The 16,495-nt window shown below is 43.2% G+C and overlaps 1 protein-coding gene across 1 annotated transcript in view; it reads right to left on the bottom strand.

The window, feature by feature from the left end:
- The window catches only part of C2H8orf34 (chromosome 2 C8orf34 homolog), a 285,462-nt gene extending 271,166 nt beyond the window's left edge, over nt 1–14,296 (bottom strand). Inside the window, exon 1 of the mRNA XM_050940939.1 lies at nt 13,995–14,296. Coding sequence (XP_050796896.1) covers nt 13,995–14,063 — 69 coding nt within the window. The 5' untranslated portion in view covers nt 14,064–14,296. The remainder of the gene's footprint in view (nt 1–13,994) is intronic.
- Between the last annotated feature and the right edge of the window lie 2,199 nt (nt 14,297–16,495).

Raw genomic sequence — 16,495 nt, 5'->3', positions numbered from 1 at the left:
TTGTAAGGTTTTCCCAATTAGAATGAGGTCTGAACCAAGATGATTGGTGTGGCAATCCCTGGCAGTGGACAAAAGGAATGGAAAAAGATAAAAAGGTAGGAAAAACAGACAGTTTAGATACAGCAGCAGGACAGAAGAGAATTTCATGAAAAAAATACAGATAAATTGGAAATGAACGATAAAGAACATGAAAAGCAAGAAAACAAAGAGGGGGGAGAGGAATAGAAAAAAGACCAGTAAAAAGCAAACAGAAGAAATGAGAAAAAGAGAGAATAACAGTGAAAGAGAAAAACATGTGGGAAAGGAGAAAGAGGTAGGAAACAGATAGAGAGGACAGAGAAATCAGAGAAGAGAGGACAAGGAACCAGCCAAGAAAGAGAGCAATTATTTTTCCACTGTGTTCCAGACACTGGAACTCCCACTAGTTGTTTTACTTGGTTGAATTTATGAACAATTGAAAGTGCTTACTTAAGTCTAGCTGAATGACTAGGAATAAGAAAAATAACTACAAGATACCCATGGAACACAAAAAAAGTTTTAGGAGATTACACTTTACACTAGAGATGAGCAAAAATGGGAATTTCCATCCCACAGGAAAGCCAAATAGGTCAACTGTTTTTTGTTCCAAAGTGGGACAAAAAGTTAAATATTGAATTTTTTTGCGGAACAAGTTCCAAAAAATTTCTGTTCAGAAACATTTCCTTTCAGCATTTTTTAAACGAACACATTTTGATATTCCCAAATCAAAATATTTCATTTTGGCTTAGTGGACTGACTTGACATTTAATTCTGAGTCAGTTCAACATTAAACTGCATCTCCTTATAGTGCCTCATTGGAGTTGTAGTTCAGATGCCTGATCTCCCATTCCCTCGAATGGACCTGGCTCCATGGGCAGACTACATCTTCCTGATGCACCCTTAGACGTGTGACTCCCATGCTGCACCACATGGCTTGGACATGGGGGGAAAGCCAAGTTGCATCATGGGAGCTGTAATGCAGCCAAGGAGCTCAGCCAGACGGCATGAGATACTTGGACTATAACTACAACAAAGCAATAAATCATCTTAGGGAAATGAGGTTTCATAATGAACCGATTTGAAACAAGAAGTGTTGGATCAGTTCAAAATATTTTAATTTGGGTTAAACTGATCAAATGGGTTAAACCAATGGAAAAATTAGAAAGTTTCAATTTTGCAGAAACAGCATTTTGTATTGACAAGTCATTTTCAACATAAAATATCCAACCTGCTCTATTTTGTACCTACTACTTAGGTTGAGTAGTGAGAATCCTACAGCAGTCACAACCCACCAAATCAGTAGAGTTTTAAGCCAGATGCAAACTTGTAATGTTCTTCGACTATTTTAACACTTATAGAATCAGTGGAATTTAAAAGGGAAAAGATGATCTGTAGTCCTCTATATTAGTAGTGGAGGCCAACTAGGGCATAAATTGCAAGATGTTTGCCTACATTTTATAATAGGGTAGCTGGAAACTTCATCAGAATCTGTAGTTGATATAGCTGAAATGAAACCCAGAAGGTATAACTTTCAATATCTCCAAAACCCCAAAATATCACCAGTTTCACATTGATGGAAAGACTTTTGGAATAAAAGGAAACCATTTAAGATCATTTAACTTTCATGCAATAGGCCTGCCAGCTAACAGTAAAACACACACCAGAAGTGCACTGATTTTCACGCTACCAGTTTCAGAAGACAGAAACAGATAACTAAACTCATAGGGTACATCTACACTATGGGATTATTCCGATTTTACATAAACTGGTTTTATAAAACAGATTGTATAAAGTCGAGTGCACGCGACCACACTAAGCACATTAATTCGGCGGTGTGCGTCCATGTACCGAGGCTAGCATCGATTTCTGGAGCGTTGCACTGTGGGTAGCTATCCCGTAGCTATCCCATAGTTCCCGCAGTCTCCCCCGCCCACTGAAATTCTGGGTTGATATCCCAATGCATGATGGTGCAAAAATAGCGTTGCGGATGATTCTGTGTAAATGTCGTCACTCATTCCTTCCTCCGTGAAAGCAACGGCAATCTTTTCGCGCCCTTTTTCCCTGGATTGCCCTGGCAGACACCATAGCATGGCAACCATGGAGCCATTTTGTCTTTTGTCACTGTATGTGTACTGGATGCTGCTGACAGACGCAGTACTACACAGCAGCATTCATTTGCCATTGCAAGGTAGCAGAGATGGTTACCACTCGTTCTGTACCGTCTGCTGTGCCATTGTAAATTGGCGATGAGATGACGGTTATCAGTCGTTCTGTACCATCTGCTGCTGTCATTGGTGCTCCTGGCTGGCCTTAGCTGAGGTCGGCCGGGGGCGCAAAGACAAAAATGGAATGACTCCCCGAGTCAATCCCTCCTTTATGGTTTACCTAAAAATAGAGTCAGTCCTGCCTAGAGTATGGGGCAAGTGTACTAGAGAACCCGTGTATCAGAGAACAAGAGAGCACAGCCATTCCGTGTCAGATCCCGCAGAAATGATGAGCTGCATGCCATTCACAGGAGGTGCTCCTGCAACAACCCCACCTGTTGATTCCCTTCTCCCCCAACCTTTCTGGGCTACCGTTGCAGGGTCCCCCCCATTTGTGTGATGAAGTAATAAAGAATGAAGGAATAAGAAACACTGACTTTTTAGTGAGATAAAATGAGGGGGAGGCAGCCTCCAGCTGCTATGATAGTCCAGGCAGGCCATTAAACGGTAGGGGGGAGAGGAGCCCAGCATCCCACTGCTATGATAGTCCAGGCAGTACAGAATCTTTTCTTTAGACATGAAAAGGAGTGGAGGGCTGATGAACTCAGCCCCCAGTTGCTATGATGAGGATGGTTACCACCGTTCTGTACTATCCACCGGGAATGACCGGGAGTCATTCCTATTTTTACCCAGGCGCCCCCGGCCGACCTCAGCAGAGGCCAGCCAGGAGCACTCACGGGCTGATGATGACGATAGATAGCAGTCATATTGTACCGTCTGCCACCGGGGAGCATGCAGTAGACATAGGGTGACATATAAAAAAGTCAAGAAATGATTTTTTCCCCTTTTCCTTCACAGGGGGGGCGGTAAATTGATGACATATACCTTGAAACACCCCGGACAATGTGTTTGACCCTACAGGTATTGGGAGCTCAGCCAGGAATGCAAATGCTTTTCGGAGACTGCGGGGACTGTGGGATAGCTGGAGTCCTCAGTACCCTCTCTCTCCCTCCATGAGCATCCATTTGATTCTTTAGCTTTCCGTTACGCCTATCCAACAGCACTGTGCTGTGGCCTCTGTCTATCATAGCCTGGAGATTTTTTCAAAAGCTTTCTCATTTCATCTTCTGTAATGGAGCTATGATAGAACAGATTTGTCTCCCCATACAGCGATCAGATCCAGTATCTCCCGTATGGCCCATGCTGGAGCTCTTTCTGGATTTGGGACTGCATCGCCACCCGTGCAGATCAGAGCTCCACACTGGGCAAACAGGAAATGAAATTCAAAAGTTCGCGGGGCTTTTCCTGTTTACCTGGCCAGTGCATCCGAGTTCGGATTGCTGTCCAGAGCAGTCACAATGGTGCACTGTGGGATACCGCCCAGAGGCCAATACCGTCGATTTGCGGCCACACTAACCCTAATCCGATATGGTAATACCGATTTCAGCGCGACTCCTCTCGTCGGGGAAGAGTACAGAAACCGATTTAAAGAGCCGTTGCGTGGACAGGTGTAGCGTTAAATCGGTTTAACACTGCTAAAATTGGTTTAAACGTGTAGTGTAGATCAGGCCATAGATGTGAGGTAGTATCAGTTTCACTCCCTTCACTCACCAGTGTGTAAATGTAAAGGGAATCTAAGATGTTGTACCTTGCATTCCAAGGAACCAGAAAAAGACACAAGGTGCAAGTTAAAGTAGGAGTTGACCTACTTTAACTTCTACCATCTTATGCCTGCTAATAGTTGCTTTTCCTTACTAAAATCCTCTCTCCTTGCTCCTTTAGACTCCTCTTCTTGCTTCTTTAGACTCAAAAGATGAAATCTTGGATTTCACCCAAAGTCTTTACACTCAAACTTAGTGATTCTCAAAAGTTTTCAACATGTGTGGAATTTATTATCCTGGGACAACTAACATGAAGAAAGTCCCAGTGGTACAAGTCACATAAGGAAAGTTACTCATATGCTTAAATCTTTGCAAGATCAACTCCTAGAGGCTTGTCTATATAAACAATTAGTGCACAGCAAGCTGCAGTGCAACCTTGCACTATCCCGACAGGCACTGTCTATGTGTATCCTGCTGCTGCACACTAAAAATTCTTTATTGCATGTTTCAAAGCGGAGATCAAAGCACAACAGGGGACTTTTAGTGCATGGCAGTAGGATGCCCAGCTTGCCACCCACTAACTGTTCGTATAGACAAGCCCTAAGCAGACAATCTGAAAAAACACATCTGCAATTTATACTAAAGGCATGGTTGCAAACTTCACTGGGAAATATTTATATGCCAGCAACTGAGTTGCATAAATGCAGCTTGAATGAGGGGATGTTGTATGACAGTTTTGTGAGCCCTTTAAAAAGCTAACTGCAGAGGTTGAACAGGCTTAACACTGACACTTTTATCATATCAGGGCCACCCTGTAAAGCAGGTCTGAGATAATGGGGAGAGCTAAATAAATATCAGCTTACATAAACTGGAAGTACTTTCTACTTTATAAGTTATAGGTTAACTAGGTTACATAGGACTATAATATTACTACTATTAATATTTTATGACTCAAATATAACAGATATGCAACAATGAAGATGAAAAAACTTGTGAAAGCAGGGCTCTTTGTAATTAATATGTAAACTAAGAACTGTGTATTTTCCTGGGAGGAGGAAAAAAAATTAAAAACAATCAAGATAATTATAAAAGGGGACATCATAAATCCCTCTAATGTTCATCTCACAAGGAATTTTTTTTAATCGCTTCCAAGTCCAAACAAAACAACTTCAGCATTTAAACACAACAGGGTAGCTTTTCAAAGTCGCAATTGCCCTTTGTGCTTTGAAAATCTCCCCCAATGTAAATGTCATGGATTATTTAGTCAATATGCCCTCACTAAGCAACATGGGAGACTAACTGGTCCAGGGACAAGCTATGTGTTAAAAAGATAAAAAGAACAAGTCCTTTAGAAAACTACACCCTGGAACATACAGCATTGTCCTATGCTTAAAATGATATGGGCATAATATTATGCAGAGCTTTTAAAATCACTTATACTGACTGTTTTAGGAGCGGATTCACAAAAACGTAAGCATGTGAGAAACTCTGCATGCAAATAGTCCCATAGGGCTGTAGTTAGGAACAGTAGTTACTGAGACACTTAATCCTTTCAGGATCAGGACAGGTCAGTTCTCCATTGCCAAGAATTAAACTTTGGGAAAGTTTTTTTAATAATAGCCCAGATGCTGCTGGTACTTTTTCCTATTTTTTTTCTGTTTTCTCTTCTTTTTTTAAGAAAAAACATGCAAAATACTGTATTGCTTTTTTACACAGAAAATAAGGAAAAAAATGCTCATATTTTGACCTTGCCAACCCTGACAATGATACTTTACAGTTTTCTGATGACTTGATTAGTATTTAAAGGAAGGACAAGTCCACCTAGTTACAAGTTAAGGCCCTAATCCTACAACTGGATCTACATGAGCAGAACCTGAACGTATGCAGAGCCCTACTGACTTCAGTGGAGCTCTTTGTGGGTGCAGATCCACTTGTATTAGGGTTGCCAACTTTCTAATTGCACAAAACCGAACATCCCTGCCCTGCCTTTTCCCAAGGCTCCGCTCCTGTCCCACCTCTTCTCACAGCCCTGCCTCTTCCCCAAGGCCCTGTCCGCACTCACTCCATCCCCTCTCCCACCACTGCTCGTTTTCCTCCACGCTCACTCACTTTCACTGAGGTGGGGAAGGGGCTTGGTGTGTGGGAGGGAGCTCCAGACTGGGGCCAAGGGATTCGGAGTGCACGACAGAGCTCAGGGCTGGGACAGGCGGTTGGGGTGCGAGCTCTGTGGTGGGACCAGGGAAGAGTGGTTTGGAGTGCAGGAGGGGGCTCAGGGCTGGGGCAGGGGGTTGAGGAGCAGGAGGAGGTGCCAGGTGCAGGCTCCAGGAGGGAGTTTGGGTCCAGGAGGGTGCTCAGGGCTGGGGTATGGGAGGGGGTGAGGGCTCCAGCTGGGGGTGTGGGCTCTGGGATGAGGCCAGGGATGACGGGGTTGTGGTTCAGGAGGTGGCTCAGGGCTGAGGCAAGGGGTTGGGGTGCAGGAGAGGGTGCAGGCTCAGGACTAGGGAAGGGGTTTGGGGTGCAAACTCTGGTAGGGGGTTAGGGTGAAGGAGGGGGTTCCGAACTGGGTAGGGGTGCAGGCTCTGGCCTGGCAGCGCTTACCTTAGGCAGCTCCCAGTCAGTGGCACAATGAGGCTAAGGCAGGCTCCCTGCCTGCCCTAGCTCCACGCAACTCCCAGAAGTGGCTGCCATGTCTGGCCCCTAGGTAGAGGGGCCAGATAGCTCTGCGTGCTGCCTGCGCGCACAGGCACAACCCCTGCATCTCCCATTGGCCTCAGTTCCTGGCCAACAGGAGCTGTGGAGCCAGCACTGGGGAGCAGGGGCAGCATGCAGAGCTTCCCTGATTGCCCCTCCATCTAGGAGCCGCAGGGACATTCTGGCTGCTTCAAGGAGCTGCACTGAGCCTGGACAGGCAAGGAGCCTGCATTAGCCCCACTGCACCACCAACAGGACTTTTAATGGCCCAGTCAGCAGTGCTGACTGGAGCCACCAGGGTCCCTTTTCAACCACGTGTTCCGGTCGAAAACTGAATCCTGGCAGCCCTAGCTCACGTGGATCAAATTGCAGCCTCCAGGCCTCTCCACATCCTAACCAGCCACTGTGGCAGACAAAGTGGAAAAAAAAATATTGCAAATGTTTGATACCACTTAGACTGGATCAATTACAGTATTTTCAAAACTTGATATGCCTCCTGTTCTTTGCTTGTATTACTATAGTTCATGGTGGATAAAATTAATGCTTCAAAAACATTTTTTAACTTAAATTGGATTTTTTAAAATTTAAATTAAATATAGGTTTATTTTCTAAAAATAAACCTATTTAAAATTACATTTGGAATTATGACAACGTATGTTAAGGTCTAAACTAATTATAATCAATTCAAATTGCTTAAATTAAATTTAAAAAAATTAAGAACATATTTGCTGCCAAATTTTAAAGAAAGTCAAACCACTGAACTGCTGGAAGTCACTGGCTAAGCACTTGGATCGAGAGCCTGAAGTATTAAACCAATTTTTGACAGCAGTAGCCTATTCTGCAGGTTCAGACAGAATATTTTCTTAGTTTTAGTTTATTCAACAAGTTCAGTTCAATAACTAATTCATTTAATGTTAAGAAACCAATTGGGAGTTAAAAAGTTTTAAAAAAATCAGAAAAGTTTGTTTTGCCTCTTCCAATCTATGAATAAAAACTAAGTCTGAGAAGATGAGAGCTACTAGTTCTAAAGTATTAAAGGACATGATGATCAGAACAAATCATCTCAATTCACTAACTATAGATAACATCTTCCTTTGTTTAATAAATTGGTGTGTTTTACATTTAAAACTAATTTTGAGAAATCTTTTCATATGTATCTAGCATATCTAAGGACATTTAATAAAATAAAAGGCTGTTTTTGTTCATTTACATTGAATTTGAATTTTCATCCAAATATAGCTTGCCAAAAACCACAAGTAAAAAATTAATCTAGTAAGTAAGAACTGCATCATTCACCATTTTCTAACATAACCAAAAAGTGTAAATATTAAGGATCTGAATAAATGTAAATTAAGCTATATAATTACTTAAATAAATGTAAGTAAGTATAGTGTATCCTCTTCACTGGCAAAAAGAAACACCAAAATTAGTGTAAAGGCTATATTTAGTTGCAAATGAACACATTTTAATGGTTAGCAACCAATGAGAATCACCTTTTATTTAGGAAAACAAGTAAAAAAGTAAAATTGAAAATATGATTTAAATCCATTATTTAAATCAAGGTTTGCTGCTTGCCGATTGAAATCATGATTAAAATCAGTGATTTAAATTCCTTTGATTTAAACCAAATCACCTTGCAACAGTGCCTAAAGGCCCAACTAAAATCAGAATCCACTGTGGTAGGAACTGTACAAACACAGTGAGGGACAGAAAAGCATGCAGTCTAAGTAGACAAGACAGACAAGTGGTTTGGAAAGGAAATAGAAGCACAGAGAAGTAGAGCGGCATGCTCAAACCACACAGCAGGACATCAGTGGCAGAGCCAGGAACAGAAGTCAGGTCTCCTGTTTCTCAATCCAGTGCTCTATCCAGTAGACTCCATTTGCTCCTCCCTCCCCTCCACCCCCTTGGTATCCTTTTTAATTCCCTATACTTTTCTTCAGTATTCCTCCAAACTAATTTTGAGTTCCTCCTTATTTCAGCTAACTCCTTCCTTCTAATCTTTTTCCTGTTATTGGGAATCAGAAGAAAAATGTTCTCGAGTTTATTTGTTTCTGGTTCTCTTCCTCTATTTGTTTTCCCTTTTCTTTTAGTATTTTTACTTCACAGCATAGAAAAAATAATAATCTGTGTAAAAAATTAAGTGATAATTTTGTTTCTTTATTTGTTATGTTTCCTTTTCTTTACGTCTCTTCTGTTTCCTCCATACTGGTAAGTTTCCTCTTGCTTACATTCTGTGTCTTATTCCCCAATCTCTTTCCAATCTGTTCTCCTCTACATACTAGGCTGAACTGTGCCTTAACAGGCACTACTATAAATTGGGTGCATTGCCCAAGCCATTGTAGCAGGATGGCTGGGGTTTTGTACTGACCATCCTGTTGACAGGGGTTGGAACCCTTGTAGGAGACTAATTGATTCCCACTGACTCACTGTGGCAAAGATGGCTCATTAACTCTACTGTGGAGATAAGGAAGGTGTGAGTAGCCGTCTGAGGAAAGGAATCTAAAATTGAAATTTTAGCAAAGGGTAACACTCTCAAAAATTTTCCACTTCAGTTATTAAACCTGTGACATTCAAGTGAAATATTCCATCCCCCTGAAAACATTGGGACAACATATGATTGTTACCATATTAAGATTTCCCAAACAACTGCAACTTTACTGACCCTCATGTATACCATGTGTTGCTATTGTTGAAGCTGAATACCATAAGAGCTGGTGTTCAGATCTGGTCACTACTAATACAGTACAATAGGGAGAATAATGGGCAGAAATGGAGAAAACAGGTACAGGATAATACAGGACAGAAAGGAGAAGAGTTACACTGTCATACACAAAACCGTCAGTAACTGGCACCTTTGGCAGGACAAACCATACACTGATCAACAGCTTCAAGCACCCAGACTAACATACAAGGGAACTACTGGTCATTAAAAAAAAATTATGGTTTGGCATTTCAGACATCAGCTTGTTATGCCAGTACGATTGTATCTGGAGTTCAAAATCCTGTTTTCTACAGAGTACTGCTCATTTACCTACATAGGTGGACACGTTTCTGTTTATTCTCTTCCATCCCTGGCTCTCCTTACTTCAATTCACTGTTTCTCTACCCATTCCCTGTGGCACCCTTCCGTTCACACACTATTAATCAGCAATACTTAAGCACTTCCTTAAAGCTTCTGCCTTGAACCATGTATAGTGGTAGTTTGACAGTAACAGCTATGACCTGCTGACCAAATTTAACCTTTACTAAGCTCCATCTAACTTCACCCTGTACTGACTGAGCACCATGGAGTTTGTACACATTACAAAGGACAATTGTCCATGCCAATTGGTGACTAATTAACATCAGGAATAGAAACGGCTCCATGTCTAGTTGGCAGCGGAGTGCCCCAAGGCTCGGTCCTGGGGCCAGTTTTGTTCAATATCTTCATTAATGATCTGGAGAATGGCATGCATTGCACACTCAGCAAGTTTGCAGATGACAGTAAATTGGGAGGAGAGGTAGATGCGCTGGAGGGTAGGGATAGGATACAGAGGGACTTAGACAAATTAGAGGATTGGGCCAAAAGAAACCTGATTAGGTTCAACAAAGACAAATGCAGAGTCCTGCATTTAGGACAGAAGAATCCCATGCACTGCTACAGACTAGGGACCGAATCGCTAGGCAGCAATTCTGCAGAAAAGGACCTAGGGGTTACAGTGGACAAGAAGCTGGATATGAGTCAGTGTGCTCTTGTGGCCAAGAAGGCTAATGGCATTTTGGGCTATATAAGTAGGGGCACTGTCAACAGATCAAAGGACATGATCATTCCCCTCTATTTGGCATTGGTGAGGCCTCATCTGGAGTACTGTGTCCAGTTTTTGGCCCCACGCTACAAGAAGGATGTGGACAAATTGGAAAGAGTCCAGTGGAGGGTAACAAAAATGATTAGGAGGCTGGAGCACATGACTTATGAGGAGAAGCTGAGGGAACTGGGATTGTTTAGTCTGCAGAAGAGAAGAATGAGGGGGGATTTGATAGCTGCTTTCAACTACCATCCAAAGAGATGGATCTAGACTGTTCTTGTTCTGTCATCTGCTACCACTGAGGAGTGATGGTCTCAAGTTGCAGTGGGAGAGATTTAGGTTGGATATTAGGAACAAACTCTTCACTAGGAGGGTGGTAAAGCACTGGAATGGGTTATCTAGGGAGGTGGTGGAATCTCCTTCTGTCAAGGTTCCTTCCCCACTCTGAACTTTACGGTACAAATGTGGGGACCTGCATGGACACTTCTAAGCTTAATTACTAGCTTAGATCTGGTACACTGCCACCATCCAGAAGTCAATGTCTGGAGCACTTTCTGTCCCCCCAAAACTCTCCCCTCCCTGGGTGGCCTTGAGGGACTTCACCAATTCCCTGGTGAACACAGATCCAAACCCCTTGGATCTTAAAACAAGGAGAAATTAACCATCCCCCCTCTTTTCCCCCACCAATCCCTGGTGAGTCCTGATCCAATCTCCTTGGATCTTAAAACAAGGAAAAATCAATCAGGTTCTTAAAAAGAAAGCTTTTAATTAAAGAAGAAAGGTAAAAATCATCTCTGTAAAATCAGGATGGAAAATACTTTACTGGGTAATCAAATTCGTATGGCCCAGAGGAACTCCCTCTAGCCTTAGGTTCAAAGTTACAGCAAACAGAGGTAAAATCCTCTCAGCAAAAAGGGACATTTACAAGTTGAGAAAACAAAAATAAAACTAATCCGCCTTGCCTGGCTGTTACTTACAATTTTGAAACATGAGAGACTGGTTTAGAAAGATTTGGAGAGCCTGGATTAACGTCTGGTCCCTCTTAGTCCCAAGAGCGAACAACACTCAAAACAAAGAGCACAAACAAAGACTTCCCTCCACTAAGATTTGAAAGTATCTTGTCCCCCTATTGGTCCTCTGGTCAGGCGTCAGCCAGGTTTGCTGAGCTTCTTAACCCTTTACAGGTAAAAGAGACATTAATCCTCAACTATCTGTTTATGACACCTTCCATAGGGGTTTTTTAAGGTCATGCTTCATGAAGCCCTGGCTGGGATAATTTATTTAGGAATTTGTCCTGCTTTGAGCAGTGGGTTGTACTAGATGACCTCCTGAGGTCCCTTCTAACCCTGATAGTCTAGGATTCTATGAAATGGGATAAAGAACCTAAAAAGAACATGAAGAGGATTTTACCCATCTTTCACTGAAACCCAAGTATCTGTTTCATTTTATACTATGACAAAACCTGTAGACACAACAAACTATAAAATATTATTCAATTTAACTGATTGTGGGTACATTGTGCTCCCAATATACTATATCTTTCTATATAACAACAAGCGTAGTTACATTATTAGCTTGATCCTGTGGTCTTTCAGTAAGACAAATTCCCACTGACTTCAAAGGTGCTTTCCTTGACTAAGGATGTCAGGATCAAACCAGGAAAAATGGACATTTCTACTGAGTAAAGTCCAGTGAAGAGTAACAAAAATGATTAAATAGCTAGAAAACATGACCGATGAGAGAAGACTGAAAAAAAAAATGAGGTTTGTTTAGTATGGAGAAGAGAAGACTGAGGGGGGATATAATAACAGTTTTTGAGTACATAAAAGGTTGTTACAAGGAAGGGGAAGAAAAAACGATTCTTGTTAACCTCTGAGGATAAAACAAAAAGAATGGGCTTAAATTGCAGCAAGGATGGCTTAGATTGGATATGAGGAATAACTTCCTGTCAGGGTGGTGGAGAATTGTAATAAATTGCCTAGGAAGGTTTTCAAATCTCTGTTACTGGAGATTTTTAAAAGCAGGCTAAACAAACACCTATCGGGGTGGTCAAGATAATAATTAGTCCTGCCTTGAGTGAAGGGGACCGGACTAGACCTCTCAAGATCCCTTCAAGTCCTATGATTCTATAAAATTCACATCACCCACATAAAACAGGGGCAGCCAGGCTTTATCTGGCTGAAGTGCCAAGAGCCTCTTCGGGTAAAAAGGCACACACTTATTTTATGGACTATCAACTTGTTTTCTATCAGGTAGGGTGTTTTGTTTTGTTTTTATTTTAGTATACAAAAGGCAGGTCTATTAGTGAAAAGTCGAAAGAGGAGACAAATGAGTCATTTTTTCATGATAGTTGCTAAGCCACCATGTTTATAAAAATCTAACATTTCATTAATATCAAAAAGGAGAAAGTTTGGTTTTGATAAAAATATCTATAAATACCTAAATTGGTCCATTCCTTATTATCTACTTTGAATTTAAAAACAAAATAGAGTTTTTATTACAGATTTGAAGAATGAAAATATCCACCTTCTTGACTTTGAACCAAGGTATTCTGTCATAACAGCTTTAGTCCATGTAAGATGTAACAACTGACCCATATCAACTTGTTTTCTAACAAAATTTGCATCTGTTTTTTATTAGGGTTTGAAGATGCCTCCTAACATGGAGAGACAGAATTCACCAAACTACATTTTTCCAGGTAACACTAATAAGTGAAACAGATGCAATAAGATTGGTAAAGGATAAGGAAAACAATGAAAATAGTACTATATATGATCATATACACACTTAGGTTTTGTAGATCTTGTTCATATTAAAGCAAAATACTGCATTTAGCCTGTGGCCAAGTGTTTTATTGCAAATACTGACGTAAAATACATCATTTCTCAGGGTGCTGGAACAATTTGTATAGGGAGGATGCTGAGAGCCACTGAACCAAACTGTAAATCCTGTATATGATGGAAACCACTTCTAGCCAGGGGGTGGGGCAGCACCTATGTTATTTCTTAACGACTTCCAACAAGCGTATGCAGATTTGGTAAGCATTGTTTTCCCAGCCCAGTGCGGTGATTTCCCTGTAAATACACATTCATTTCTCGCTATGTTGAATTTCTTTCTAACCCATCAGAAGGAGTTGTTCCATTCTCCTGCCTCCCCAAGGTCTTCCCATAGCCTCTATTTTTCACTCTGGAGCACAGGGGTGCCCATGTGGCGGCTCTGTGTGTGTGTGTGTCAGCACAGGTCGCGCTGGCCGCTGCCCAGCGAACCCTTCCCAGCGCTCCCATGGAAATGACAGGGACGCCTCTCAGCCGGGCGGGGCAAAGTCACTCACTCTCCCCTCGCCCTAGCAACGCACAGGACGCTTCCCCGCTCCGTTCACACACAAACCAGAGCAGGCGGCTGCCCGCGCCCAAGGGCTGCGGAACCCGCGGGGCTTCCCCCGGCTGTGGCCAAGCTGGGGGCGTGCGCTCTGCGTGCGGGGAATCCCTGCGCGTGAGGCGGCGGCGTCCCCTGCGTCTGGAAGAGCAGGACCAGGTGCAGGTGCAGGGAGGGGGCGCAAGGCGCGCACCTGCAGCCCGTGGAATCTCGTGACGTTTCACGGGTGGGTCACACACGCGCTCGCACCTGCTGTGCCCCGGCAGCCCAACCCGTCCCCCCGCCCAGGTAGCCGGGCTGCCTTCGCGCCGCCTCACCTCGAACAGGGGCCCGATCCTGTTCTTCTCCAGGTAGGCTTGGATCCTAGTTTGCTGCTGCGCCGCCATCAGGAGCCGAGCTGCCGAGGCGGGGGCCCGGCTCACCCTCCCTCAGGCGCGGGGCTCTCAGGCGGCGGGAGCGGGAAGGACCCCGCAGGGGGAGACGAAAGCGCAAGTCCCAGGGATGGAGCCAGCTCCGGCAATGGGGGCGCGCCGGGAGTGCCGGAGCGCGGCTGCCCTCAGGCAGCGGCTGAGGCGGGGGACTGACCGGAGCCGGGCACGAGGAGAAGGGAGCGGCGCCGGCGTGTGTCTGGGTCGGCTCCTTGGTTACCGGAGCAGCCGCTCCGCTCGCCTCGCCCAGCTGCCTCCCTAGCGACAGCGCAGCCCGCGGGGCCGGTGCTGCTTCTCCAGCGCCGCTGGCTGCGCGGGGGCGGGCTGGTTCTTCGGCTGCTGCTCGCACATACGGGACCAAAGCCCGCAGCCTCCAGCTGCGCGCCGGGCTGCCAGCGCCTGGCTGCTAGCGCAATACACGGTAACACGCTTCCCCCGCTGGCTGAAGTTTCGTGATGAGCTGAGGGAAACTGACTCTCCTCAGCAGCCACGGTTAATATCCAGGCGAGGTGGGGGCTGTACAAACAATCCTCACACCCCCTATTTGCATATTGATTGAAAAGGAACAGATCAAACTTCTGCTAGGGGGAGAGAGGCTAGTAAATGATTTGTTTGGCACATGCGCCATGGGGAGGGGTTGCTGAGTGTATCCAATTCTTCCCCTTCCTTCCTCGTATTATTCTACCTCAAATTATTTTCTTTGTGATGATGAAGTTCCTAGCTGTCTGTGTGCTGAGAGCACTGTTCATGATAATAAAACAATTAAAAATATATAGGGATCTTCCCTGCTACCAGTTACCTGAACCCCAGTAACCAAGGGCCCTCATCCAAATCCCATTAATGTCAATATAAAATTCACCTGGTTTTAGAGGAAGCTGGATTAGGGTCGAAACCAAGAAAACGGTACTTATTCTTTCTGAACCTCCTTCTCACCTGATCTGGAAGCAGAATCATAACCATCCTTCTTCCCTTCAAAAAATAACATTTTAACAAAACACAGTTTTCAAGATTAAGGATTCAATGCTTTTATTCATCAGCAGGAATTAGTTCTGCTGTCAGAATTCACCATCTAATTTTGAACTATTTTAACAACAAATGTTCCCTTTTTATTTTAAATTCTCCTACAAGAAAAAACAAAGAGCTATGAAGTGTGTGCCCAGTTATGCTGAACATTCAGCATATCTGCTGAATCAGGCTTTCTAGTCCATTGCACCACCAGAGCAGGAAAGGCTCAAATGTCCAACAAATTCAAGAGCAAAAGATGCTCCCAATTCAAATTTTCTTTGAGAGGAAGGTGAATTTTGAATAATGAGTTCTGATCCCACATTTATGGACTACTGTTTATATTGCTGTTCACTTCAAAGACTTGTCCCTTGCTGTAGAAGGAGGTCGGCTATCAGCACCTTTTATGAATACATCTTATACTGCACCCTTTTTGCATTAGTGCAGCAGTGGGCGTGATGCCCCCTGTGTACCTGTGAGTTCCGAGAGACATTGTGCACAGTGTTCTTTGCTGAGGCACAATCGTTTTCACCACTGATATCCAAAACCAGCAACACATGGATTTTATTTTCTAAAATAGCCACCAGTGATACAAGGTCTTTCTACATTAGGATTCTGAGATTTTTAGTTCTTGCTGGCACTCAAGCCTTCAATGTTCATATCAGCCTATATTTTGAGGGGGAATTGTGCTCCAATTAGAATGCATGGCATTGCTAGAATAGTTTTAGTGCCAAATTATTCTAACCAGCCCAGTGAGGATGAAGACCAATGGTGCAGAATCAACATAGAGGCTCTTACTCCACCTCAATGTAAGAAAAAAAAGGGGCATGGATGTACTTTTATAGCCTCTTGTGGCCAATACAGCTGGAATAAATTACAGCAGTCCTTAGGCTCTCTAACTGCGCACAGGGACCTGGCTGCACAAAGCACCAATAGGATCAGCAAAGTACTGCTGCTCCATAAAACTCAGAAGAGAGGAGTGTAAAAAAGTGCACTGGCAACAATTCAAATAAAACAACAGCTGTAATAAAGATTTTAAAGTAGGCTAACCCATCTAATCTATGCTTACACATCCCTCCAGAATTGCACTTTGTGCAATTTAGCTGCACCCCAAGATCTAGCCCTCCATTTTATACACCTTTTTGTTTACTTATGTCTCTTGCTATTTTGTCTGTGTGTGTGTCTGTCTCAGGTGGCTGTTAGGGAAACATTTTAAAAAAGTAAATTTTAAACAAGCTTTTAAAAAACTAAGGACACTAAAATAGCCCCTTTTAAAATTGATTGTCAATTAATTTTAATGAAGCATTACAGATTTTAGAACATGTATAATTTATATTAATGCTAGCATTTTGTTTTTGTATGAGGACTTGTATACTGCGCTACTTTTC

Source organism: Gopherus flavomarginatus, chromosome 2 (genome assembly GCF_025201925.1).
Source record: "Gopherus flavomarginatus isolate rGopFla2 chromosome 2, rGopFla2.mat.asm, whole genome shotgun sequence".
NCBI classification, from domain to species: Eukaryota; Metazoa; Chordata; order Testudines; family Testudinidae; genus Gopherus; species Gopherus flavomarginatus.
Note: the sequence above shows the minus strand (reverse complement) of the source record. Positions and strands in the feature narration are given on the sequence as shown.